This window comes from Mauremys reevesii, linkage group 4, assembly GCF_016161935.1.
Source record: "Mauremys reevesii isolate NIE-2019 linkage group 4, ASM1616193v1, whole genome shotgun sequence".
Taxonomy (NCBI): Eukaryota; Metazoa; Chordata; order Testudines; family Geoemydidae; genus Mauremys; species Mauremys reevesii.
Window position 1 is genome coordinate 46,493,253 of NC_052626.1, and position 23,092 is coordinate 46,516,344.

The 23,092-nt window shown below is 42.3% G+C and overlaps 1 protein-coding gene across 7 annotated transcripts in view; it reads left to right on the forward strand.

The window, feature by feature from the left end:
- The window catches only part of BAZ1A (bromodomain adjacent to zinc finger domain 1A), a 111,259-nt gene that overhangs the window by 18,510 nt on the left and 69,657 nt on the right, over positions 1-23,092 (forward strand). For 6 of the 7 annotated variants that reach the window (XM_039534964.1, XM_039534965.1, XM_039534967.1 and 3 more), the window contains one exon: positions 13,515-13,658. In XM_039534964.1, coding sequence (XP_039390898.1) covers positions 13,515-13,658 — 144 coding nt within the window. Of the gene's footprint in view, positions 1-13,514; positions 13,659-20,579; positions 20,716-23,092 lie in introns of those variants that run through there. The other variant, XM_039534970.1, reaches the window with a different exon arrangement.

A 23,092-nucleotide genomic window follows, 5' to 3' on the forward strand; every position in this document is an offset into this window, starting at 1 on the left:
TGCTGTTGCATTGGTCACAAAGTGGTTCCAAGACTTGAGGGGAAGGAGGATACCTATGCCTATCGCAGAACTTTCACTCATCTTATGTTCTGGGGAGAGTAATTGTCTCCAAATTGGTGACTTCTTTAAAATGTGAACAGATGTTTAATTTATGATTCACAATCATTAGCTACATGTATAGACAAACATATAGTAGATGAATATGTATACCTTTTACAAAACAGTACTTGTAATGTTCATTCTTCATTCACTTTTGCTAAGGCCAGAGTTCATAGAACAGATTAGAACACTGCACAGTTTTGAACTCTGGTTGTCTTAAAATATAAGCTGTTGTGTATTGTGACTGTTTCAGATCCTAATTCAGCAAGCTACTTGAAGCACCTGTATAACGAGTCCCAAAGTACTTTGCTGGACTGGGGCTTTAGACTCTTAAGCTATTTTATTTTTAAAGCTTTGTTGCTCATAGACTGGAAGTGGACAACCTCAAATGTCTCTTCTAAACTGATTTAATAGAATTTACTGTGGATTCCCAGAAAATTAATTCTGTACACATAAGAATAATTGTTATATGGTAGAGAGAGCACTGGTGTTCTTTTCTAACTTATCTCCTCAATCTTTGTGTCTCATTTATCTTCTCACATGTTGATCTTGAAGTTTTACCAGGTACTAATAGAGGATGCAACTGTAGTAGCCAAAGATAGATAAAATGAGTGAGCCGCACTATCCAGGTGAGAAGTCAGTTCCCTTTTTCCTCTTGCCTTAGCTTCTGGGAAGTATGAGGACGCTGGGAATCTTACCAGAGGGCTGCCCCCTACATCCTGATTGGTGTTCCATCTTTTGTGTCTGCATCTAGGTAGCCAGTGTCTGATAATTATAAAACCTGCCCTCTCTCCAACCCCGCTGGCTGCTGTAAGCGAGAAGCAGAATTTCTTTACTCTCCTTTTTTTCTCTCATCCCATCCCAGAGCCTCCTGGCTAGTATTCCGTATGTGTGTGTTTGCTGCTCTACTTTTATCACTACTTTTCACCTCCCAGACTCTGTTGTTGTGTCCTCTTCCTAAGTGAATAGCTCCAGTGCTTGCCTCTGGTGCTGTTCATAGCCTTATCAATCAGCAGCAGGTTGAAACTGACTGGTTATCAGTGGTTCACTATCAAACTGGGAGGGCGTATTTAGTGTGGTACCGCAGGAGTCAGTCCTGAATCTGTTACTATTCAGTATTTTCATTAATTACTTGGATAAGGCAATGGAAAATATGCTTATAACATTTTCAGATGATACCAAGCTGGGATGGATTTCAAGCACTTCGGAGGACACAATTAGAATTCACAACAACCTTGACAAATTGGAGAATTGGTCTGAAATCAGCAAGATAAAGTTCAATAAAGACAAGTGCAAAGTGCTTTCATAGAATCATAGAATTCAAGATCAGAAGGGACCATTATGATCATCTAGTCTCTGACTCCCTGCAGATGCAGGCCCACATAAGCATCCACCCACTCCTTTAGCAAGTGACCCCCCCCCTGCTGGGAGAAAAAAAAAAACCTCAGGGCCATTGCCAATCTTCCTGGAGGAAAATTCCTTCCCCCCCCCCCCAAATATGGCGTCAGCTGAACCCGCATGCACATGGCAAGACTCTCCAGCAAAACCTCTGGAAAAGGTTATACCAGGCCAGAATGACCTATTGACTAAGCCTATTTATCTATCATACCATCCCTCCCATAAACTTATCTACTTATCTCTAATAATCTTCATGGTCCTTTCCCCCCTTTCCCCTCTGTCCCCTGTTGTTCCAGTATTGCACTCCCCTGATGGTTAGTGAAGCCTGAACTGACTGACACAGTTTATTATCCGTTCGTCCTCGTGTCACACTGACTGAGCTGATAATCTTCTTCCTTCTCTTTCCCTCTTATATATCCTTATATATTTAAAAGAGTCAAATCATATCTCTCTTATCCTTCTTTTGGTTAAAGGAAAACAAACGAGCTCTCAAGTCTCCTTTTCATTCGAAGGCCTTCCCATTCCATTGATCATTCTTCTGTTGACCTTTCTTTTTGAATTCATCCTTCTTAAATTCTTAAGACCAAATGGAGACCAAAAACTAAAACAATGATCCAAACCAAGCTCTCTCTATATTTATATATACTTATCCTACCCCCTATACTACCTACTTAGAATGCCTAACCCAAAACCAACAGCAAGCTATTTTTTTTTTTTTTCATCACCACATGCCTATGCCATCATCATCATGCCTAAACCAGTCTCTCTCCTCCTCCCTCCCTCCCTCCCTCCCAGCCCCTAAGCAAGCAGTAAAAGTCTATAACTAATTCCCTAACATCCTAAAACCATAACCTTACACTTTTCACTCATCATCCTGTTCATGTTACTACTTTACCATCCATCTAATCTATCTCCTCTATCTCCCTCCTATCCGATCTCCCCTCTTAAATACTCCCCTACCCCCAAACAATCAAACTCATCACGCTCCTACTCTTGGCCCTCCTGTCAGCAGCATATAAATATTGAATAAAAATCGAAATAAAAAGAAAGCCTTGAGAAACCTGAACTCCCCCCTCCACCCCCCCCCTCCCCCCCCCTCCCCCCCCCTGCAGTCTCTCCTTCCCCAGCTCCTTATCCCCTCCTCTCTTTTCATTTTTTTCCCCATCTTTTCCAATTTATTTTTCAAAATTTAATTCTTAATCAGATATATGCGATGCCTTAATCCCAGATATATAGAAAAACCAAATCTTTCTCTCTAAAAATCTAAAACTCTCTCAAAAGAAAGAAGAGACTCTCAAAACTGTAAATCTACCTTCGTAAATCCATCTCATCTATCAGCCATGCCATCCACTGCTAATGCCCCAATTGCTCTCTTTTACTTTTTTTTTCATGACTTTGCATGACTTTTTACTTGTACTACTAACTACAGATTAATACTTTGAGGCTTTTTTTTCCCCTTCTTCTATTTACTACATTAGCTAATCTCCAGTCAGTCAGTCAATTAATATCCAGTAATTTATTTTAATTTAATATAAATTATTGACTAAAAATCCTAATCCAATTTTTTAATATTCCTCTATATTCTAGATTATCCCCCCTCCGATTTACTCCCTACCTTTGTTCAAGCTAAGCCCTTCTTCTCTCTACATCATATACCGTCCATATCTTCATCCCCTCTTTCATTCTCATCACTCCTCCATTACCCTTTCTAGCCTCTCATTAGCCTCATTATTCTTAAATTAGTAATCTCTTAATTTTTTATCCATCCCAAGCTCATCCCTATTCTTTTTTCTTTTTTCTTTTTTTTTTTTTATTTTCACTTCTTCTTTTTTTTTCTTTTTATTCTTCTAAAAAAAAAATCTTTGGTCTTAACTTTTTCCGCATCTTTCTTTCTCCACTTGTCGCTTGCCTTTCTCTTCCTGCTCTCTTGACTCCTCCCTTCCTTTCCTCCTCCTCCCTTCCTTTTTCCTCCCCTTTTCCTTTCCTTTTTTTTTTTTTCCCCTCTTTCTGCTGACCTCTTCCCAGCTCGCCTAAAAACTCTGCAAACCTACGAGCTCCCTCCCCTTCTCTCCCTCTTCTCCCTCTGACTGCAACTGCAACCTGCCTAACACCTAAACCTAACCCTCCCCCTTATCTGCCTAAATATGTTAGCCCATTCCAGTCCACTTCCCTAACTAGTAATTAATAAAATAAGCCCTTTATTAATTTAGTAAAATAGTCATTTATCAATCATTTAGATTATTTATTTTTTTATTTTTTTTATTAGCAAATCCAATTTCTCAGCAAAATTGTCCCAAGGTCCAATTCAAAAAAAAAATCAAATCCAAAATGTCATCAACTCCCCCAAAATCAAATCAACCAGGTCTTCAGCTCATGACCAATATCATTATTTATCAAGCATCACTAGGAATTCATTAGCTTGTATTATTATTTCTATTTCCTGTTTCCTGCCTATTTCCCCGGGTATCAAAAGTCCCCCCTGTTCCAGTTTTCAAGTCCCACTTTGCTTAGGAAGGAAAAAAATCAAATGCATAGCTACAAAATGGGAAATAACTGGCTAGGTGGTAGTACTGCTGAAAAGGTTAAGGGGGTTATAGTGGATCACAAATTGAATATGAGTCAACAATGTGATACAATTGAGAAAAAGGCTAATGTCATTCTGGAGTGTATTAACAGGAGTGTCATATATAAGACAAAGGAGGTAATTGTCCTGCTCTGCTTGGCGCTGCTGAGGCCTCAGCTGGAGTATCATGTCCAGTTCTGGGTGCCACACTTTATAAAGATGTGGATAAATTGGAGAGAGTCCAGAGGAGAGCTACAAAAATGTTAAAAGCTTTAGGTAACCCGACCTACAGGAAGAGTTTAAAAAAAAATTGGCCATGTTTAGACCTAAGAAAGAAGATTGAATGGGGACCTGATGATAGCCTTCAAATATGTTAAGGGATGCTATAAAGATGATGCAGATCAATTGTTCTCCAGGTCCACTGGACGTAGGACAGGAAGTAAACAGCTCAATCTGCAGCAAGGGAGATTTTGGTTGGATATTAGGAAATACTTGCAAACTATGTGTATAGTTAAGCACTGGAATAAGATTTCAAGGGAGATTGTGGAATCCCATCATTGGAGTTTTTTAAGAACAGGTTAGACAAACACCAGTCAGGGATGGTCTAGGTCAGGGGTTCTCAAACTGGGGGTCGCGAGGTTATTACCTGGGGGGTCACAAGCTGTCAGCCTCCATCCCAAACCCTGCTTTGCCTCCAGCATTTCTAATGGTGTTAAATATATAAAAAAGTGTTTTTAATTTATTGGGGGGGTCGCACTCAGAGGCTTGCTATGTGAAAGGGGTCACCTGTACAAAAGTTTGAGAACCACTGGTTTAGGTATACTTGGTCTTGCCTCAGGGGGCTGAACTAGATAACTTACTGAGTTCCCTTTCAGTCCTACATTTCTGAGATTCTACGTATGCTGGTAAGCATTATGTGTATCCAAATGATGGTGGGTTGCAGGAAAAATCAATTGCTGGTATTCCATGAAGGTTCACTCCAGAAAAATCTTAAAAGGTGACTTGCAAAGGAAAACAGTTTATGACCATTTTTTGCCTCAAAGGCCCAAAGAATGTTTCTTGTGTTTTTTTTGTTTTTGTTTTTTGTTTTTTTTAAAGTAATTTTCTGCTAGGCCTGAGCTAACCACCTCTTTTGTACCCATATAACTCTTTCAGTTAGGGGTACAGTTTTTCTTTTTAACCAAAATAATTATACTAGTACCATCCTTAATTTGGACACAGTTTTATGATATACAGGTATCTTGTACCAGTATAGCATATTTCCTTTCCTATGGGGAACTAAGCTATACCGGTAAAATAATTTGTATATAAATATAGCTTGTTTTTCTTCTTACTGTAATTTTTAAGACCTGGCTCTCAGTTATAATAAGACTAAGCTCATGATTTTTGGGAAGGACTCTCTGGAAATTGAGTGGAAGATAGAAGGCCACATAAGAACAGCTATACTGGGTTGGACTGAAGGTCCATCTAGCCCAGTATCCTGTCTTCCAACAGTGTCCAATTGCCAAGTGCTTCAGAGGGAATGAACAGAACAGGTAATCATCAAGCGATCCATCCCCTATCACCCATTCCCGGCTCCTGGCAAGCCAGAGGTTAGGGACACCATCTCTGCCTATCATGGTTACCTTGTAAAACAAGTCTCTGTGTTTACTTATTTAGGAAGAAAGTTTTGTCATTTGGGCTGTTGGTTCCCTTATCATGAAGACTTAAAATAAAAGGTCCTTAGCTCTGCGCAAAGGGTGCTCTGTTTTACCCTCTCATATGGTGGGAACAGAGTTGCTCCAGCGCTAAGAATTTTTAATGCTAAAATAATATTGCAGAAGATTGATTTAAAGGCCAAATTTCAAATCGTTCAAAATAATTTTGTAGAAGACTTTTAATTCTCCCAAATTCTACCCCATCTTGTGTTTACATGCCAAGGTAGGTGTTTTTTCTGTCAGTCAGGGCCAGCTTTAGGCCAATTCGCCCAATTCTCTGGAATCGGGCCCCACGCCTTAGGTACTTTTTTAATTATTTTTTTTTTTTACTCACCTGGCGGCGGTCCTCTCCGGGGTCTTCGGTGCCATTTTGGCGGTGGGCGGTGGGTCCTTTGGTGCCGCGGAAGACCTGGAGCAGACCCCCCGCTGCCGAAGTGCCGCCGAAGCCCCAGACCGCCACAGGGTATTAGAATCGGGCCCCGCAGTTAATAAAGCTGGCCCTGCTGTCAGTAGTACAGTTTGTATTGCTTTTCTTATATTTTGGTCTAAGATCTATACTCTTCCAGACTGCTCCATCTTTGCCTTCAGGAGATGGAGGAGCAACCTGTGTACTCCTTATTTCCATGGTATGAGACTTTCAATTTATTATAGGAATCAGTGATGATCTGCTCACTGTGGCCAGATCTGCTCGCTGTGGCACTGACTTTGGCACCAGTGATGTCATCTTCACTGATATCCTTTCTGGCACCAGAGGCACCTTCTTCTTCTGATGTAGAAGAGGGTTAATCAGATGTACCAAGTAAACTTGTAGTGCCACTGATTTTTGTTACATCATTCAGCAGATTCTGTAGTGGTCGTCGCAGACCAGGAAATTGGCTAGAGCAGCAAGGTATCTCTTTCTTTTCCCATAGGGCTTGCCTACACTTACAGTGCTGCAGCGGCTGTAGTGCTGCTGTAGTGCTTAGTGAAGATGCTACCTACGCCAGTGAGAGAGCTTCTCCCATCGATGTAGGTACTCCACCTCACCGAGAGGTGGTAGCTATGTTGATGGGAGAAGCCCTCCCCTCTACACAGCGCTGCCTATACTGGGAGTTATCTTGGTATAACTGCGTCGTTAAGGGGTGCGGATTTTCAACACCCCTGACCAATGTAGTCCTACTGACATAAGTTTGTAGTGTACACCAGGGCTTAGATAGTGAAGGCTGCAGACTGGATGGTTTTAGGAGAAAAGTTGATTCTTCCTCTTTATTGGGTTTCTGTGTGGCAAACTACATGTCCTGATACACCTATGCAGTTTGGGGCTTCACTAACCCTATTTTGGACTCCTTACTGGAGGAACAAAGGGAACCTGTAAAAAATTTTGTCAGTGACGGTAGAACGTTAGATATTCATTGAGACTGTCTTATGATACCTCGGATATGGCTAGCGCTGTGGCCTCTAGCATAGTTATGAGGTGATATTCTTGGCTCGGATCACTGGCCTTGCTCTGGAATCACAGAAAATAATTGAAGACCTCCTCTTTGAAGGGTCAGGTCTTTTTAGTAAAGAAACGGATGAGTCTGTAGAGAGGATTGAAACCGAGTCACCCCATCTCATTCCCCTCCGCTCTTAACTTTTATAAGACTTTCCCAGCTCTTGTCTGCCTCAAAGAAGATCTCCTCCTATACTGCTTTCCGGTTCCAAAGGTGGTCTCCTTTACAGCAGCAGAGCATTCAGTGTCGGAAAAGATTCTAGCCGTCTGCTCATTCCAAGGCTGCTTCTTCAAAAAGGCCACAGCACATTGAACTGTGCATCATGCTTCAGTGTTTGATTTGGTAAAATGGTGCTACAGTTTGTATTTAGTTAGAACTCCTTGCTCCACCTTCTTCTGATGGGGGGCACCACTTTGAAACAGGAGTAGATCAAAGTGCGCTAAGGAGTGTGTGTCAGCAAGGTCCAAATGGACAGTTAGAGCATGGCAGGCTAGTGCGGGGTAGATTCACACCCCAGTTGCTGCAAGTTAAATGTTCATGTTGACAAGCCCTAAAACTTCCAGTGTGTTCCTGTGCAGCAAGTTGCTTTTACCTTAGCAGCTTTACTGGCCCTGTTCCAAATTTTTTGAAGTCAGTGGAAAGATTCCTAATGACTTCAGTGGGGTTTGGCTGTCACTGTAGTTACTGCTGACCATACTAGAATTTAAGGAGAGAAACCTAATTAACTCAAATAATTTATGTGACTAAAAAAAACCATTTTATAATGTAACTTTTAATGCAAGATGTAGAAAAAATGTCTTTCATTCAGTTAACCCATGCTCTTCTTAACCTAGCTCATGCTGAAGCTATCCTTGTTTTAGAAAGCAGTTTTTTTAAATGAAGGGGCTGTTTTTGAGAGTTTGCTGTTTTCCTTCACAGTCACATTTTTATTTGGTATTCATCTGTTTTCTTTTATCTGCATTATGATATAAAATAAGATAGATAACTAAGGCTACAATTTTGGCACAGAAATTTTCAATAAATTTCATGGCAGAGGTGAAGGAAGAAAATAAAAAGTCACAGAAAGATCTCCAAATATAGTTTTCATCTGCTGTTCTTAAGGAAGAACTATACTTTTTCCCCACTTTTAAATAAACTGAATCAAATTTATCAAAAATTATGTTTAATCCTTGTTGCTATTATGAAATATTACATTAATGCTTTCCGCACCCAAAACGATTAAATAGTAACTTTTGTTGTTTGTAGAAAGTTTCATAATAAAATAAGTAAATAAAAAAGGAATTGACACCAAAGAGAATACTGTTGTGGGGGTGAGTAGGGAAAGAGTGGATTATATACTGGGTGTGCTGAAAGGTGAGGCCCAAGGGGGGAGAGGAGGCATGGTTGGAAAGCGAGCCCACCCCATAGTGGAGGCTCCTGTCCTGTGGGGCTGTAGGCTCTCTACTCCATGTGTTGTGTGACCTGGAGCTTGTGGTCGCAGCACTATTCAGGTTTGGCACATCCATGCACCTGTCTCTATCCTGGGGTGCTGAAAGGACTGCAAAAGTGGGGGGGGAATCTCTCCCCCCCCCCCCTTATCTGAACCTCCCTCCCTTCTGAGCCCGAGACCCTCTGGTGATGGGTCCGGTTGGTCTCTTGTGCTGAGAGGTGCCACCACCACAGTTTTGACAGCTAGCAGGTGAGGGCCTGGCTTGTCCACAAGGGGCCTGATGCAGAGTGGAACCTGACCAGCACTTTGCATGATGCACCACAGAACCTGGGTGCTGGCTGCGTCAGGCTGCAGCCCGCTTCCTTCCAGCCAGGTTTTAAAAAGTTGGGGGGCATGGTCCCTTTGACTCTCCCATCTCCAGTGCGTATGGGTCTTGGTCCATTCCCATGGAACAGGAGCTGCTGCTGCGGGCTGAGTGTGGGATGGGCTCGTCACAGACTTTATTCAGGTTCACTATTATTGTGAATACTGTGATCTCCATGCCTTATCCATAAGACACAAACTGGCTATCTAGTCTGACCTCTTGTGTATCACAGGCTACATAATTTCACCCACTTACCTTTGTATTAAGTGCAATAGCTTGTTTGACTAAAACATATCGTTCAGAAGGGCATCCAGTCTTGATCTGAAAACATCAAGAGATGGAGAATTCACCCCTTTCTGTGGTAGTTTGTTCAAATGATTAATCACCCCGACTGTTCGTGTTGAAGGTTCTTGTTTCCCTGCATCAAGTTTATAGGGCGTGATGGTTGAGCTGAGTCTCTGCTATTATGGGAGGAGAGAGGATACATAGCATCCCCCCCCCCCCGCCCCCTTTGGGACCTAGCAAAGGGATAAAGAAGTAAATAAGTGTTGTGCTGAAATGCTCATTGACTAAATATTCAGCAGCTTCCAGGAAGGTTAACCATTTTCAGTTTTTAAATTATTTCAATTTTTAATGACACATTGTAGAATTTAGTATACGTTACGGAATTCGGTCTGTTCTAACTGGAACTTTCATGAGGCTCTTTTAATATATTCAGTTTTAGCATGTATGAGCGCCCTCTTGTGGCCCTTTAAAAATTAAGCACTAGACTGATAGAGTGGTTATGCCTCCAAACCGATTGGTGCTTTTAATAGTTTTCTAGTAGAAATTAATTTTTAAAAATTTTAGCTAAATTGAACTGGATAAAATTTTCAGGGAAATTTATTTTTCAGCTTATAAAATAAAAAAGTACAAAAAACACTTTTAAAGTGAAACCAACTATGTAATGTACTTTTTTTAATAGATGTAAAGCAGATAATGCATCTGTACAGGCAGTTTTGTGGTATTGACCTCTTCACTATAAGACAGATGTGTGTAATAAGGCTCACTGGTTTTCTGATTACATTAAATGTGAGTACATTTTGGGGTGGAAATAGATGAAACACAATTCCTAATTTCTTTCCCTCCCTGACTGAATCTTTGGCAGGACTTGAAAAATGTACTGTCCTCTTGCTAGTAGCAAGCTAATTGAGGACTGGATGACCATAGATAGATCCACATAGTAGTATTGAAACACAGTTTTTACACTGCTAGGCTGAGTCCTGTTGGTCCAATTTATCTTTGGTATTGGATTGGATAGTAGGTTTAGGCAGGGGCAGCTCCAGGCACCAGCACGCCAAGCGCGTGCTTGGGGCGGCAAGCCACGGGGGGGCTCTGCCAGTCGCTGCGAGGGCGGCAGGCAGGTTGCCTTCGGTGGCATGCCTGCGGAGGGTCTGCTGGTCCCGCGGCTTCGGCGGACCTCCCACAGGTGTGCCGCTGAATCCGCGGGACCAGGGACCTCCCGCAGGCAAGCCGCCAAAGGCAGCCTGCCTGCCGTGCTTGGGGCGGCAAAATACCTAGAGCCGCCCCTGGGTTTAGGCCTTTTGGCATGGATCTGGCAAATCTTGCTGGACCTTGGTCTTTGTCAAGCACCCTGGTTAGAGGGAGCTTATATTTCCTTTATTATATTGTAGTAATGTTAATGTGCATCTATTTAAATAATTGTGCATGTGAGACATGATGTTGGGGTTCCCTCTAAAGAAGGGGTGGGCAAACTTTTTGGCCTGAGGGCCATGTTGGGGTTGCAAAACTGTATGAAGGGCCGGGTAGGGAAGGCTGTGCCTCCCCAAACAGCCTGGCCCCTACCGCCATCCGCCCCCTCCCACTTCCCATCCCCTGACTGCCTCCCTCAGAACCCACAACCCATCCAACCCCCCCTACTCCTTGTGCCCTAACTTCTCCTTCCTGGGCCTCCCCGCCCCTAACTGCCCCCTGGGACCCCACCCCCTATCCAACCACCCCGTTCCCTGTCCCGACTGTCCCCCTGACCCTTATCCACACCCCCACCCCTTGACATGCCCCCTTCCCCAGGACCCCACGCCTATCCAACCCCCCCGTTCCCTGACCCCTTTCCACACCCCTGCCCCTGACAGGCCCCCTGGGACTCCCATGCTTATCCAACCCCCCCCCACCTGTACCCCGTCCCCTGCCCCCCCTTCTCAAACTTCTGCCCCATCCAACCCCCTGGCCCTGGCCCCCTTACCATGCTGCTCAGAGCAGCATGTCTGGCAGCTGCACTGCCCGGCCAGAGCCAGACATGCTGCTGCACTGCTCTGCAGGAGCATGCTGCTCCGCTGCCCAGAGCACTGCCCGGTGGCTGCGGGGAGACAGCAGGGGGTAGTCTCCCCGGCCGGGAGCTCAGGGGCCGGGCAGGATGGTCGTGAGGGCTAGATGTGGCCCACAGACTGTAATTTGCCCACCTCTGCTCTAAAGTGTCACTAGAAATTTCTTCTATCCACACAACAATTACTGTATGAGCAAAAGTAGTGCAGACTTCCCTGAACTACCGTGCCAGTGTGCCTGAACCCTGATTTTGAGGGACTCTCTTAGAGGTAGTGGGGTAGTTAAATCTTCATGTGAATATGCTGAAAGATTGTATACAAGAATGCCAGTTAATGTTAATTGTAATGGTAGTCTTTGTGGTTTTGGGACAATTATCAACCAATTTACTTTACATAGGATAACCAGCAGCTGTTGGAGGGTAGTTTCTGGCTGTTATTATCTGGTGAAGTATTTGAAACAGTGGAAGATGAAAGTTTCTGTATCTCATTGCCAATAACCTGAGCTGACTAGTCCCTCCTCCTTCCCTTTCCCTCCAGATGATCTGTTTTGAAAACATGGACTCTTCATTTCAAACAGTTTGTTTCAGGAGTTAGTATTTTGTAGTGGGGAATATTTTGGGCCTAAACCGTCTTGGAAGAAATCCTTTTTTAAAATGTATGTTTGTATCAGTGTATAGCAGATACTATTTTACAATAAGAGCTCACTGCCAGTTGACTTCCTTTTGGAAATTGTTCATAAATTGATAATCATATCCTGGGACCAAGCAAGATTGAAATCTTTTAGAAAGCAGGATATGTTAGCCTACTTAGCCTTCTTCCCCCATTCAGGGTTCTGAGTTTATAAAAGGGGATGGAGGGGAGATAGCTTGAGTAGTTCTCTCATTCCTTCTTATTGCTGAAAGTGTAGTGAGATTGGCAGCACGCTTAATGGCCTCAATTTTTCTCTTGTTTTCTCTCCTTTTTTCTCCTACATGCTTATATATGGGGAGGAAGGGGCTAGTAAGAACTTCTTTATCATTTTTGGTTTTTTTGTTTTGTTTTGTTTTGTTTTGTTCCTTTGCAAGCATTGCCTGGTGTTTAGCCCTCCTAGGCTGCTTTCCTTCTCCAGTGTTGGTTCTCTCCAGATGATTTTTCCTCAGAAGTATTTCCTGTTTTGGGTCTGTGACCCCCCATGCAGATGACTAAAGGGGCTAAGAAAGCTTGGTTCAAGCCCTGTGCTTTGCAATTCTGTGATGTCCATTACCAATACTGATACTCAGTTTCTCTAAGAAGGTGGTTTTAATATGGTTTTCCTTTGGCTGCTCTTGCAGTCAGTGTTCAGCTTCAGTCATTGTCCACAATGGATAATTTTCATAATGCAGACATGGCTTTAAGAGATTAAACTAAAAAATGTGCACCCAGGAGTGCCAGGGAAGGGAGAAACTTAGTGGCTAAGAATAGTTTATTATATGGTTATGAAATATATTAAATGAGTGTCAATTTATTATAGATTTTGAATAACACACTTAATTTTGTTTCTTTTATATCTAGCACTTATAATAGCAAATGAATGGATTTGCTTTGTTTGTCATTTGTATGTGTGCCAGATGGAGCCTTATATGTGTCAGGAGATAAATGGGCCATTATTAAGATTAGATACACAGTGGTCATTTTAGCCTTGTTTATTTGGGTCATCAACCATACTAGAGGATGATCTTTTCTAGTATAAATACTTTGGCAACACAAAATCCTTTCCTTTCTTCCTAGATTACTATGAAAATAAACATAAAAGGTTTCCGTCTCATTTCTCAGTAACAAAAAAAAATCATTTTATTTTAAAAAGATGTTGTTAATTGTCATTTGGATAAAATAAGCACAAAAGCTCTTACTACCAGTGATTTCAAAATAAACTGAAAAAGTATATTTAAGTAAACAAAGCTAAGTGAAGTGTATATCTGATTTAGAAAATTCTAATAATTTACTGGCCTGTTTAGTCAAGTTGGTATATATTTAAGGAAGTGAATTAGTCACTTTTACAGATGCGGTAAGGTGGAACTCCTATGTAAAATATAACCACTGTTTCTATTCTGGGATTACAAATGTACTTTTTTAGAATAATTCATTCAACAAATTTAAACTTTTTGCATTATCAAAGGACCTTGATGTTTATAAATGTCTTTATTTTATTTCAGGTTGCAGTGTAAGATTTTGGAAGTCATAGCTCCACCGCTTCACAATGGAGTGGCCAATGGCCACATCAACAGTACCAATGAAGACACTATCGTCATCAGTGATAGTGATGATTCAGAAACACACAACAGTTCTGCACAAAATGGGTAAATTACAATTTTTCAAGTGTATCAAATACTTTGATTAAATTTTAGAAAATGAGGCTAAAGCAGATTTAGTGGGGCTTTTCATGAGGAGATTTGTCTCAAGCAAAGTGCAGAGGATATGGTGTCAGAATATTCACCCAGCTGAGTGGAGTGGCTAAACATTCACAGGTGCCTTATATATTGCAAAATAGGCGATTTAAGTGTATTTAGCCAGAGAGTGTTGAAAAAAGAGAATAATTGAGGCATAAGAAGCATTAATCAATTTCAGATTACATTGTCTGTAGGAGGGTAGTGGTGTAGCACTTGGTCTGTTTTCAGAGCTTCTCTCCTCTACTTCTGCTCTGTTTACCAGTCTTACATTAAACTCTATGTTAGTTTTTTGTTTTTTGGACAAAACCTAAAAATACTTGTAAGATTGCAAACATTAATTCAGGATTTGTATTTTAAATTGGGATTTCACTCTAGAGCAAATACGGAAAAGAGAACTCTTCCAGAAGCTATATGTCCCATTATTTTATGCATTTATTTTTATATTTGTATTAGATGAACAGACTTCTGCCTCATGTAGGGTTGCCAGCTTTTTAATTGCTGACAACCAGACCTCTGCTCCTCTTCTTCCCCCCTGAGATCCCACCCCTGCTCCGCTTCTTCCCCCAAAGCCCTGCCTCTGCTCCGGAGCTGCTGCCTGCCACGGAACCTGCCTGCCCCCCCACGAGATGGAGGTAGGAGGTGGCCCTGGCTGAGCAGGGGCTGGCACGGGTTGATGCTCTAGCACCTCCTGCCCCCATGCCCGCAGTAACCAGACTTTTGGTGTCCAGTCAGTACATCTGACTGGACGCTGCCAGGTTTCCTTTTTGACCCGACAACCCTATCCTCATGACCCAGCTCCTCCTGGACCCTTAATTTAGTATGCCATATTTTTCCTCTGCTATAGGAAAGACTCAAATTCAGTTTTATGATTTTATATATAAGAGCAAGTAGGAAGATCAAGTAAGGGTTTAGGTCAGCCCATTTGAACTGGTTTCTGAGAATGTGGCAAGGAAAACTATGGAGGAAAATATAAAAGTGAGATAAATTTGAGAATTTTCCCTTGTATGGAACAAGGTTCCTCTTTACAATTATTTTGCCAGTCCATGGCACTGCTGAGCTACAGACTTAGACCACAGTCCTATAAACTGATTGTTGTGGCCAGACCCCTATGCCTGTGTGGAATCCCATTGACTTCAGTAGTGCTTCAGATGGGTGTAGGGGTCTGTCTAAATAGATTGCAGGATCAGGGCCATTACTTTTGAGTAGTCTGAAATAGTTATTACTACGATACAGTTGCTTCCTCATTTTCACAATCTGCTATTACTTAGAAATATAAGAGGTACTGAATTCATAAACACTGTTCCATCACCACGCTCAAAACTGTGACAATAAAGAACCAAAGATTTTCAAGTCTCTGCATTGAAGAGACCTAGTCTTATTGTGACTCTATGAATTGAACTTGGCTAAGCTTCTGCCTTCATGATTTACGTTTGAAAATAAATTGTATCTGCAGAATTATACTTCTATTCAAAAAACTGTAATAACTATTAATATATTTTTAATTTACAAAGTGCCTTATTCCACAGTTTTCTTAGTGTATGTGTGTACATTAGTATCTGAAAAATTTTGTATGTTGCCATAAATTTTGTGCATTCTCTTCTAAACTTATTACAGTATTATAATGTCACTTACCGTTACACCCAAAAGGCCTCAAAAGTGGGGCAAGAAAGAACTAAGATTTACTAAGGATATTTCTATACGATGGACAAAGTCAGTGGATCAGATTGTGGCCTCAGTTATACTGGTGATAATTTGGAGCAACTTCATATTGGCAAGTAACTTAGTTTACATGACTCACTTCCGCTACTTGTAAAATTAAGATAATTTACTCTTCTGTATAAAGCACTGTGAGGTCTATGGAAGAAAAGTGCTTTGGAGTTACAAATTATTAGTTTCAATTGACTGTGTGCAGACTGGCTTGTTCATGCTCTCTGAGCACCCCATTGACTTTATTTAGGCTACATAGAAGTGCAGCAGTTCATCCTTGGCTGTCAGTTGCAGGTTTATAAATTATTCAGTTGATGTCAGGGTATGTAACAAGGTTGCTCCTCGTGTAACTAAGCAAATAATGAAGGTAAACCTGTGAAATTTTATCCACTCTTGAATGATGTTTCTAGTGTCATGTAAGGGAGTGTCTGAATGTTTAAAGAGAAGCCCTCTATCTTGAAATATGTGCATTCTCCCTGTTACAGGAGTATGAAATTCAAGTGAGGTTATCTTTAAATTTAATACAGATACGGACTGCAATCCTGCAACTGGCTCTGTGCAGGGAGACCCTTATGTTCAGCCAACCCCATTAACTTCCACCCTTGCAGAGCCAGCTGCAGGATTAGGGTTGATAACCTCACTTTTTTTTCTTTTTTTTTTTTTTTTGATGGGGAGGAAAGAAACTTCTCATTAACTATATAGAAAGGTTTGTTTTGGCTTGTTATTAAACAATATTATTTATTATTCTTCACAGCTGTTTTCATTGGTGGCATATCTAATCAACATTGCATGATGTAAATGTAAAAACCAAACAATTTCCATTACTAGAAGTTTAAAAATACAAAATTAAAATACTATGAATTAGAAGAAATTGCAAAATTGGATAACATCACTAGACCATATCTGCTACGCCAAAATATTAAAAGTATTGACCATATCCCCAAAAGAACCTACCTGAGTATGCAGTCTTGCCATGAGTTTGTAGGTATTGTGGTCTTAAGTCTTTAAACCCTTACTTATACAAATAGTACTTAAATTTGTGAATAGTCCCATTGAATTGAGTGGGAAGATTTTGCATTGCTAAACCTTTAGGGATTAAATTTTGTCATTTTGAAAAACCTTTTCACCATGATAGATTTTATGTAATTTCTGAATGTGTCTTGGGTACTGGTGAATTGTATACTCAGCATAATTGTTCATTGTAGCCCTTCTTCCAGACCATTCGTTATTGTGAAAAAAAAAATCCAAAAATAAGTCTTGATTGAAAATTCTCTTTAGCAGAAGAGGTTAAAGTGCTCGGTTTGTAAGGTTTTTGATTCTCAGTTACATGTGCATTTCTTCAATTGAAAAGTGAGCAACCATAGTTGGAATAGGGAGGAAAATGTAAAGATGGTGTGACAGACTGCAGTGCTGGTAAGAAAATAGTCTTTATTTCCTGGTCCCAGTAACATTATTGAGCCAGGGTTATAAAAGGTTATGCCTCATAACATGGTAGCAGTCAATAATGACTGTCTGCTTCTACAGGAAATGTTATTGCTCATTAATTGTCAAGACTGATGCATGTTGTCGAAAAAAAGAAAGTTACCAGAGGTTACTCTATCACCAGAGGAGTAGTTTGACTGCAGAATCTGTAACTAGTCCAAAAAGTGTGACTCCATGACATGCATCAGATTGAAATTAGTTTTCTGAGCTGTTTGTCTAGCCCTAGCTCTACTTCTAGATCGGGGTGGGCAAACTTTTTGGCCCGAGGGCCACATTGGGGTATGGAAATTGTATGGTCCGCCATACATGCTCACAAAATTGGGGGTAAGGGTAGATGGTGGGGCTGGCGATGAGGGGGTTGGGGTGCAGGAGGGTGTTTCAGGCTGGGACCGAGGGGTTCGGAGGGCGGGAGGGGGATAAAGGCTGTGGCAGGGGGTTGGGGTACAGGGGTGTGTGAGGGCTCCGGCTGGGGGTTTGGGCTCTGGGGTGGGCCGGGGATGATGGGTTTGGGTTGCAGGAAGATGCTCCAGGCTGGGAGCGAGGGTTCAGAGGGCGATCAGGCATGGGGCAGGCTGTTGGGACATGGGGGAGTGGGGGTGGAGGGCTCTGGCTGGGGGTGCGAGCTCTGGGGTGGGGCCAGGTATGAAGGGTTTGAGGTATAAGAGGGGGGCTCCGGGCTGGGATTGAAGGATTTGGAGAGTGGGAGAGGGGGCTCAGGGCTGGGATAGGGGATTGTGGGGGAGAGGGCTCAGGAGCGCAGGCTTCAGGCAGCACTTACCTCAAGCAGCTCCTGGAAGCATGTCACCCCTCCAGCTCCTACGCGGAGGTGCAACCAGGAGGCTTTGCGCACACTGCCCTGTCCACAGGTTCCACCCCTGAAGCTCCTATTGGCTGGGAGCCGCAGTCAATGAGAGCTGCAGGGCTGGCACCTACGGACAGAGCAGTGTGTAGAGCCGGCTGGCCGCACCTCCGTGTACTATGTAGGAGCCGGAGGGAGGTCAGACCGGCGGCTTCCTGGGAGCCATGTGGAGTGGGGCAAGCCCCTGACCCCACTCCCCGGCGGGAGCTGAGGGCCGGATTAAAAGGTCTGACAGGCAGAATGTGGCCCGTAGGCCGTAGTTTGCCCACCCCTGTTCTAGATAGTTTACTCCAGGGGAAATTCTGTGCCAAAAAAATTAACTATGCGCACAGTATTTTAAAATTCTGCATATTTTATTTGTCAAAATAACAGTTTATAATCGTGCCAGTTTCAGTTTAATTTCAAAATACCTATCAGCAGCTCTGTCTGTAAAAATACTGACAAAAAAAATTTCCCCCAGCAGTAGAGAGTTAAGAAACCCCTAGGACAACCCAGTTCCAGTTTCTTTGCCCCCTCCCCACCAGAGCCCAGCATGGGGTCAAGATTACACCCCCCTCCCCTCCATGCCCAGCTGTTTTCCCCCCATCCCAGACACTTGCACACACTCCCTACCCAACTGAGCCCAGCTGTGGGGCACCCCTCAGCCCATACATCTGCACCCCCTATCCCCTCAGAGCCCAGCTTCAGGACCCCTCAACCCAACCACTTGCATCTCTGCCCCACCAGAGCCCAGCTGAAGGCCCCCCTCGGCCCAGACACTTTTCCACTATAGCCCAGCTGTGGGACGTCCCCCCCCAGCCCATACACTAACACCTCTTCCTCACCAGAGCCCAGCTACGTTCCCTGTAAGCTGTGTGGCTGCATGGCAGGCTCTCAAGGGCCGTACAGGCTGGCAGGGAGCGGCACACCTCCCCCTGCTCAGCCCCCCCAGTAGCTGCAAGGGAGAGGATCCCCTCCATCGGCCCGGCTTAGACCTGCCAGAACTGCCAGGGAGAGGTGTCCCTCCCCTGGCCCAGGCCCGCTGGAGCTTCTGCAGCCAGGAAGAGGCACCTCTCACCTGGCCCCGAGCTGCTGCAGTGAGGGAGGGTTGGGGGGGGTCCCTCCCTCCCCGGGGCAGCCTGCACCCCCAACCCCACCCCAGAGCCCGCACCCCCAGTCAGAGCCCTCACTCTCCCAACCCTCTGCCCCAGCCCTGAACCCTCTTTTGCACCCCAAACCCCTCATCCCAGCCCCACCCCAGAGCCTACACCCCCAGTTAGAGCCCCCCTCTGTACCCTAACCTTCTGCCTCAGCCCTGAGCCCCATCCCACACTCCAAATCGCTTGGCCCCACCCCCACCACATGAATTTTGTTATGTGCACCAGTACAAAGGTGATGTGTCACACATCACCTTCATATTGGTGCACATAACAAAATTCATTCGGCACATGGACATAAAAAATTAGAGGGAACACTGGAGCCCAGGATCCAGATGGAGAAATAGTGTGATGCTAGGTTCCTGTTGCTTGTGTGGAGTTTCCTGCATGTTGCCTTCTTCCTTCAGGGCATGCTGGGTACACAGCTGCTGGGAACACTCCAGCTCCCTCCCCCTCCCCTGTCTTCTACTTGCAAGCTGGGCTCTGCCGGGTCCAGTGACCTCTAGTTGTGGCCAGCAGGTAGCCTATTTCTGTGGGAAGAAAGGAAATTCTGTTCATAATGTCAATTTCTGTGCAAATTCTGCAGTGCACAGTGGTGCAGAATTCCTCCAATAGTAATAGTTACCTTGGACAGAGCTCTTAATATGCTGTTTCATCTGAACTATACATATTCAGTGAAGTATCCACTTTCAGAAACCTTTACAGGAGTAGCAAAGTTTCAGTGCATTCTTGGTAGCTATGATGTTAGGTGTTCTATCACATAAGCTTGAAAGCATTGCCAGTAGGTTACACAAGTTTAAACCTTGCTGTGCAGATGTCCATAGATGAATAACCAGGCTCTGCACTGGGAGAGAAATTCATGTCTTCATCCCATAAAGTAATTTGGCTTTGTGTGGGGCATAAGGGTTTGGAATCTTGGTGGGTGGAATTCATCCCGCCCTGAACCTGCTAGCAGGCCACAAGGCTGCAGTGTAGTCTGTCAATGGCTACAATTTTAGCCTATTGCCTGCATAAATGGCTGCTGCCCTTCTTTGTCTGCCACCTAACTAGGAATCTGGCCCCAACAGCCTTTGTAGACTATGCTGTGAAGAGGACCTTGTATGTACTCTGGATAGGTAAGTGAATCTTACCCTACCAGCTTAGCGGGAGTGGACCTTTTTTTTATTTTTTTTGCTTTCAGCGCAGTATTAGGAATCAGAAGATCTGTTTTTGTTTTTTCCCCTGACTCTACACAGATTCTTCACAGTTGTAAATTGGAGCTAGTAATACATACCTCAGCATGGATGTTACAAGGCTTATTTCATATTGATAAGGTGTTCTATAAAATCAAAGTATTATTATTTTGACTTAAATGGCAGACTAATACAATAACTCTCAAAGTTCAGGGTCTTCCATTTGTAACAAAGTAATAACCCCAACTGCTGCTCTTCTTCTCTAGAGATTTTGCAATGCAATAAGATCTGCAAATTCTAACTGGATAGCATATTGTTGAGCCCTTTTATAAGAATGCAGGGCTCTTCTGTTGAGTCATGCTAGAGTCAGGTGCCAAAACCTCACTTTAGGATTTAGGGCAATTACTGCTAATTTATGCTAGCAGGTGTGCCTCATTATCTCCAGACAGGATGTAAAGGAGGTGTTTCTTTGGACTAGAGGAAGCCTAAGATTGAGGATATTTGAGAGGAAAACCCTAGGAATACCTACACTTGAAGAGGAAGCTAAGGCTAAGAGTTTGTGGTGTTTTTATTGTTTTTGAGTTCCTACTAAAGCTAGACACCAGAAGGGGGTAAGTTTGAAAATTAGCTCAGGGTCTTTATGATCTGTTGAGGACTGGATAGGGACTCAGCCTGTTCACCCCAATATATATGTTAGTGGAATAAATGTGTGAGATTGATCTTTATTTCCTTGTCCCAGTCCCCCGATATGGGTCAGGGTTACAAAAGTTTCAGAGTCATATAGGGAAAAACTATTCCTTACTCTAGTTTTCAGTTACATTGGGTGTTGGGACTGTGAACCTATTTAAAATGGATAAAGGAGTTTAGAAAACACTCTTAATGCTGCTTATTCTGATTGATTTTTGTTTTCTGCCGGATGTTAGACTGAGAAGGTTCCCAAATATGATGATGTATGGTGGGGAAATTAGCCTGTTCATAATTCATATGTAGGTAACACTCTAATACAAATATTTGTTGTTTTAGTTTTCTTATCTTCAGATTATAGAAGATTAATCTAAATGTGGAAGACCTGATCTTATATGAAAGTCTTCAAGATGTGACACATCCAGTCTTAGTAAACTCACTCTCTCCAAAATTATCTTCAAACAATCAAAAGAAAATGAAAGGGCCCTTTAGTGCTATCCTGACTGAACTATATTTAATAAATTTCAAACAATATATCAGTACAATGTTAAATCTTGTTTAAATTGGGGATTTATTGACTTCTTAATTAGCCATAGCAGTCTAGATGTAAGTGATTTGGTTTTTTAATTACAAAAATTTTTATTTGAGAGTATGGTCTGTATGACTTTAGTAGTTTCAAACCTCCACACTTCAACAGATATTATGCATTTCCGAGAATTTGGATAAGAGTGCTAGTTCACAAGTCCAACATATACGATGCTATGAGCAAGGCTAATACCTCCTTTGAGATAGGGGTGTGTATATTTAAATCAAACAAAACTCTCAAGAAACAGTCTGGATTTAAGACTTTACCAGCTGGGAAATCATTTGACCATTATAAGCAACTCCTTCAGAAAAAAGTTGCTTAACAAGGGGTGTTTTTTGTTCTAAAAAGAGATCCTTGTTTCCTCATGTTCAGAGGACACTGGCTCCGTCTTATAGGGCTGTTCATTGGTTTGGGTTTTTTTTGTAAAATTTGTCCAATTGTGCATCTGTATCTTGTATATATCCACCAGGCAGACCCGTGTGTATGAATCAAAACGCTGGGGCAAATCTCATATCTGTGTAAGCCTTATATACGATTCCAAAAATCTCTTGGATGTATTCTTCTAGGAAATAAAATAGTTTCAAGAATGGTAAACGAAACGCAAGCTACAATGGGCAATAGAGTCCATCTTCAAGCATTTTATGAATAGCATTACAGTGTATTGGCGAAAAGATACCAGTCCTTCCGTGTAATTTATATTCCCATCCAGATCCAATATTAATTTTGAATTGTCTAGTCCTGTGCCTGCTAAAGCAGTAGCACTTTGAAATTATGGATGAAAAGCACTATATGAGAGCTCAGTATTATTATTTAATAATAAAACACAAGATAGTTGAAACAAAATAAAATCATAACTTCACACCACTTAGTTTCATTGTTGTATTTTTTTGTATATAAATAGTACCATTATCATTCTGTTTAAAGCACAGAATGTCTAATTTTTTAATAAAATCAAAGTGTTAAAATATTGACTTAGATGTGTTTTAGTGATGCTTAGCCTCACAAACACAGGCATACAAAAGCATCTTCATCTTGGTGATAAACAGGGATCCTAGTTTTCTGTGATGAACCAAAATTTTGTCAAATAAAAAAACCCATAAAAATCTGCAGTTTTCCATGTTTGAAATGAAACGCTGAACTTTAGTTTCCCTAGCCACAATATTTATAGGTATCAGTTGAACACAGTTTTATTGATCTACAGTAGAACCCTGTTTATACAAGCCACCATTATCTGTCTCTCTGTATTAATCAAACCACCAGCCTAACTGGGCCAGGCTCGGGTGGTCAGTCTCTGGGTGGCAGGGGCTCCAACTGTCACCGCTGCTTGGGGTTGCGTGCCTGAGCCCCTCCCTTCATCTTAAAATAAGAGATAGAAAGCTCTTTGCTGATTCTCCCAGTATTTGATTATCCAATCTGGCCCTGGTCACAATTAGATCGGATAAACGTGGTTCCACTGTAAATTTAAAGTGCATTCAAAAATCAATGAGAAGAGGGAGCGGTTGTGCACATTAAATTTTACTGAAAGTACCAGTGTCATTTATTCAGTTAATATCTGGTTTTATTTTTTCACAAAATGTAAAATCTAAAGATTCTCTATAAAAACAAATTCTGCAGTTTTCCATGGGAAACTGATTTCTAGGATCCCTGGTGATGGAAAAATACATAAGCCTTCATAAGGAAAATATGCTGAATCTACTGTACTAATTTGTCATAAGACA